The sequence below is a fragment of the Rosa chinensis genome, chromosome 2, assembly GCF_002994745.2.
Source record: "Rosa chinensis cultivar Old Blush chromosome 2, RchiOBHm-V2, whole genome shotgun sequence".
Classification (NCBI taxonomy): domain Eukaryota; kingdom Viridiplantae; phylum Streptophyta; class Magnoliopsida; order Rosales; family Rosaceae; genus Rosa; species Rosa chinensis.
The window spans coordinates 76,006,741-76,009,072 of NC_037089.1; the positions used below are offsets into that span (position 1 = coordinate 76,006,741).

The 2,332-nt window shown below is 37.4% G+C and overlaps 1 protein-coding gene across 1 annotated transcript; it reads left to right on the forward strand.

Moving 5' to 3' along the window:
• Positions 1 to 347: 347 nt before the first annotated feature.
• On the forward strand, positions 348 to 2,064 carry LOC112189320 (peroxidase 3). Its single transcript, XM_024328620.2, has 4 exons — positions 348 to 737; positions 830 to 1,021; positions 1,132 to 1,294; positions 1,522 to 2,064. Exons 1-4 carry the CDS (start codon positions 528 to 530, stop codon positions 1,935 to 1,937), a joined length of 981 nt encoding a protein of 326 aa, XP_024184388.1. The 5' UTR covers positions 348 to 527; the 3' UTR covers positions 1,938 to 2,064.
• Positions 2,065 to 2,332: the final 268 nt, after the last annotated feature.

Below are 2,332 nucleotides of genomic sequence, written 5' to 3' on the forward strand. Positions count from 1 at the left end.
TCTATACTTCAGTTTTGTACGTTTGTCCTGTTTGAGACCTCTATCTCTATATGGAGGTTAAAGATTCGTAAATGAAAGTGTTAGCTTCATATACAACAAACCATTCAGTCTGGGATTCAAATTTTGGAACATGAAGAGTCTTTAAGACATAATATCCTTTTACCATGAAAAAGGACAATTTTAATGGCGGCATTTGACCGTAAAGATGTGTGTTGTCACACTCGTCAAACATAATCCACATTGAAGTTGAAAACCATTGCTGTTTGGAACTTACTTCATTGTGAGGAATAAGCCTAACTGCTCAAATATCTTATTAATTAGTGCGTACTGTAGAATCACAATGGAATTTGTTGAAAGCATTGGCCAAAAGCACATGTTAGTTGGGCTGGCTGGATTATTTTCGTCACCTTCCTTTTTATCTTGCAGCTCAAGTTGAGATCTATATATTTCCCATCACAGTTTTGGAATCCTCAACTCATCGAACTTGCTTCATTGGGATTAATAAAGTACCGGCATTGTTGCTCAAGATGGGAGGAATTCGAGTTTCTGGGATTTTAGTTTTGTGTCTTTTGGTTGTTATAGGATCTACTGATGCTCAGTTGCAGTTGGGTTTCTACACCAAGAAGTGCCCAAAAGCAGAGAAGATAGTGAAGAACTTTGTTGAAGAGCACATTCGAAATGCTCCATCACTTGCAGCAGCCCTCATAAGAATGCACTTCCATGATTGCTTTGTCAGGGTTAGTTTGTGATGAGATATTTTCTATTTAATACATTTTCTAAGCTATACTAATTAGTTACTAATTTAAGCTAACGGTTTGCTTAATTACAGGGCTGTGATGCTTCAGTGCTTGTGAACTCAACTTCGAGCAACCAAGCTGAAAAGGATGCTCCCCCAAATCTAACACTAAGAGGGTTTGACTTCATTGACAGAATAAAGAGCTTAGTTGAAGCTCAATGCCCTGGTGTAGTTTCATGTGCTGATGTTATTGCTTTGGCAGCAAGAGACTCTGTTGTAGCCACAGTAAGTTCTCCAACCATCAAAACCCAAAAGCAAACTAAACATTTTTTAAAAAAATGAACCTACTCAATTTTGTTAGAGGTTTATCTCTTCAATTTGGTGTGGTTATGCAGGGAGGTCCCTTTTGGAATGTTCCTACAGGGAGAAGAGATGGAGTGATCTCAAGGTCATCAGAAGCTTTAGCAAGCATCCCATCCCCATTTAGCAACTTCACCACCCTCCAAACAAGTTTTGCTAATCAGGGTCTTGATTTGAAGGACTTGGTCCTGCTCTCTGGTATAGCTAATTGGAATTACTTATTTCATTACCATATAAAAAGGCTGGGTTAATATCTCACAAGTCACTAGACTGTCAATTGAATTAAGTCTTGTTTTGAACGTATGACAAGACTATAACATGTCAAATATATCATAAAACATAACATGTCACACATTATGGTACAGAAGCCAACACTATTACCATCAGATGACTATACACTTACCCTTTTGGTTAAAAAATTTCAGGTGCTCACACCATCGGTGTCTCTCATTGCACATCGTTTACAAACCGCCTTTACAATTTCACTGGAAAAGGTGATCAAGACCCAGATTTAAACAGTCAATATGCAGCTAATCTCAAGGCAAAGAAATGCAAAAGTCTAAGTGATAACACAACAATAGTTGAGATGGACCCAGGAAGCCACAGGTCATTCGACCTTAGCTACTACACACTCTTGCTTAAGAGAAGGGGACTTTTCCAATCTGATTCTGCTTTAACAAAAAGCTCAACCACTTACAACTATATCAAGCAGCTTCTTCAAGGTTCGAGTCAAAACTTCCATGCTGAATTTGCCAAGTCTATGGAGAAAATGGGTCGGGTTAAGGTCAAGACGGGCTCATCTGGTCAGATTAGGAAGCATTGTGCAGTGGTGAATAGCTAGAAACCTTTGTTTATGTACCACACGTACAGTCAACTTTTTGTGTGATTATGTTTGTGCATGCATTTTGATATATCGGTTTGTTTGAATAAATGATCGAGGTCCTTCACAGCGTTGGTTTCTCATTGAATATCATATTCATGTAATTGCTATACCAAACAAGTTAAATTATATAAAATATTTTTTTCTCCATCAATTCATGCATGCATGCTTTAGAAGCTTATCTATATGGTGCTTATATATGTTCCAAACAACGTTGAATTTAGGGAATTTAGTTAGGGTTGAGTAAATAGTATATTCACTTAAACAGATTGACTGGGCTCATAGGGGTATGGAAAAGCCCTATCCTATTCATTGGAGCTTGGATTAATTACGGGATATATATATATATATATATA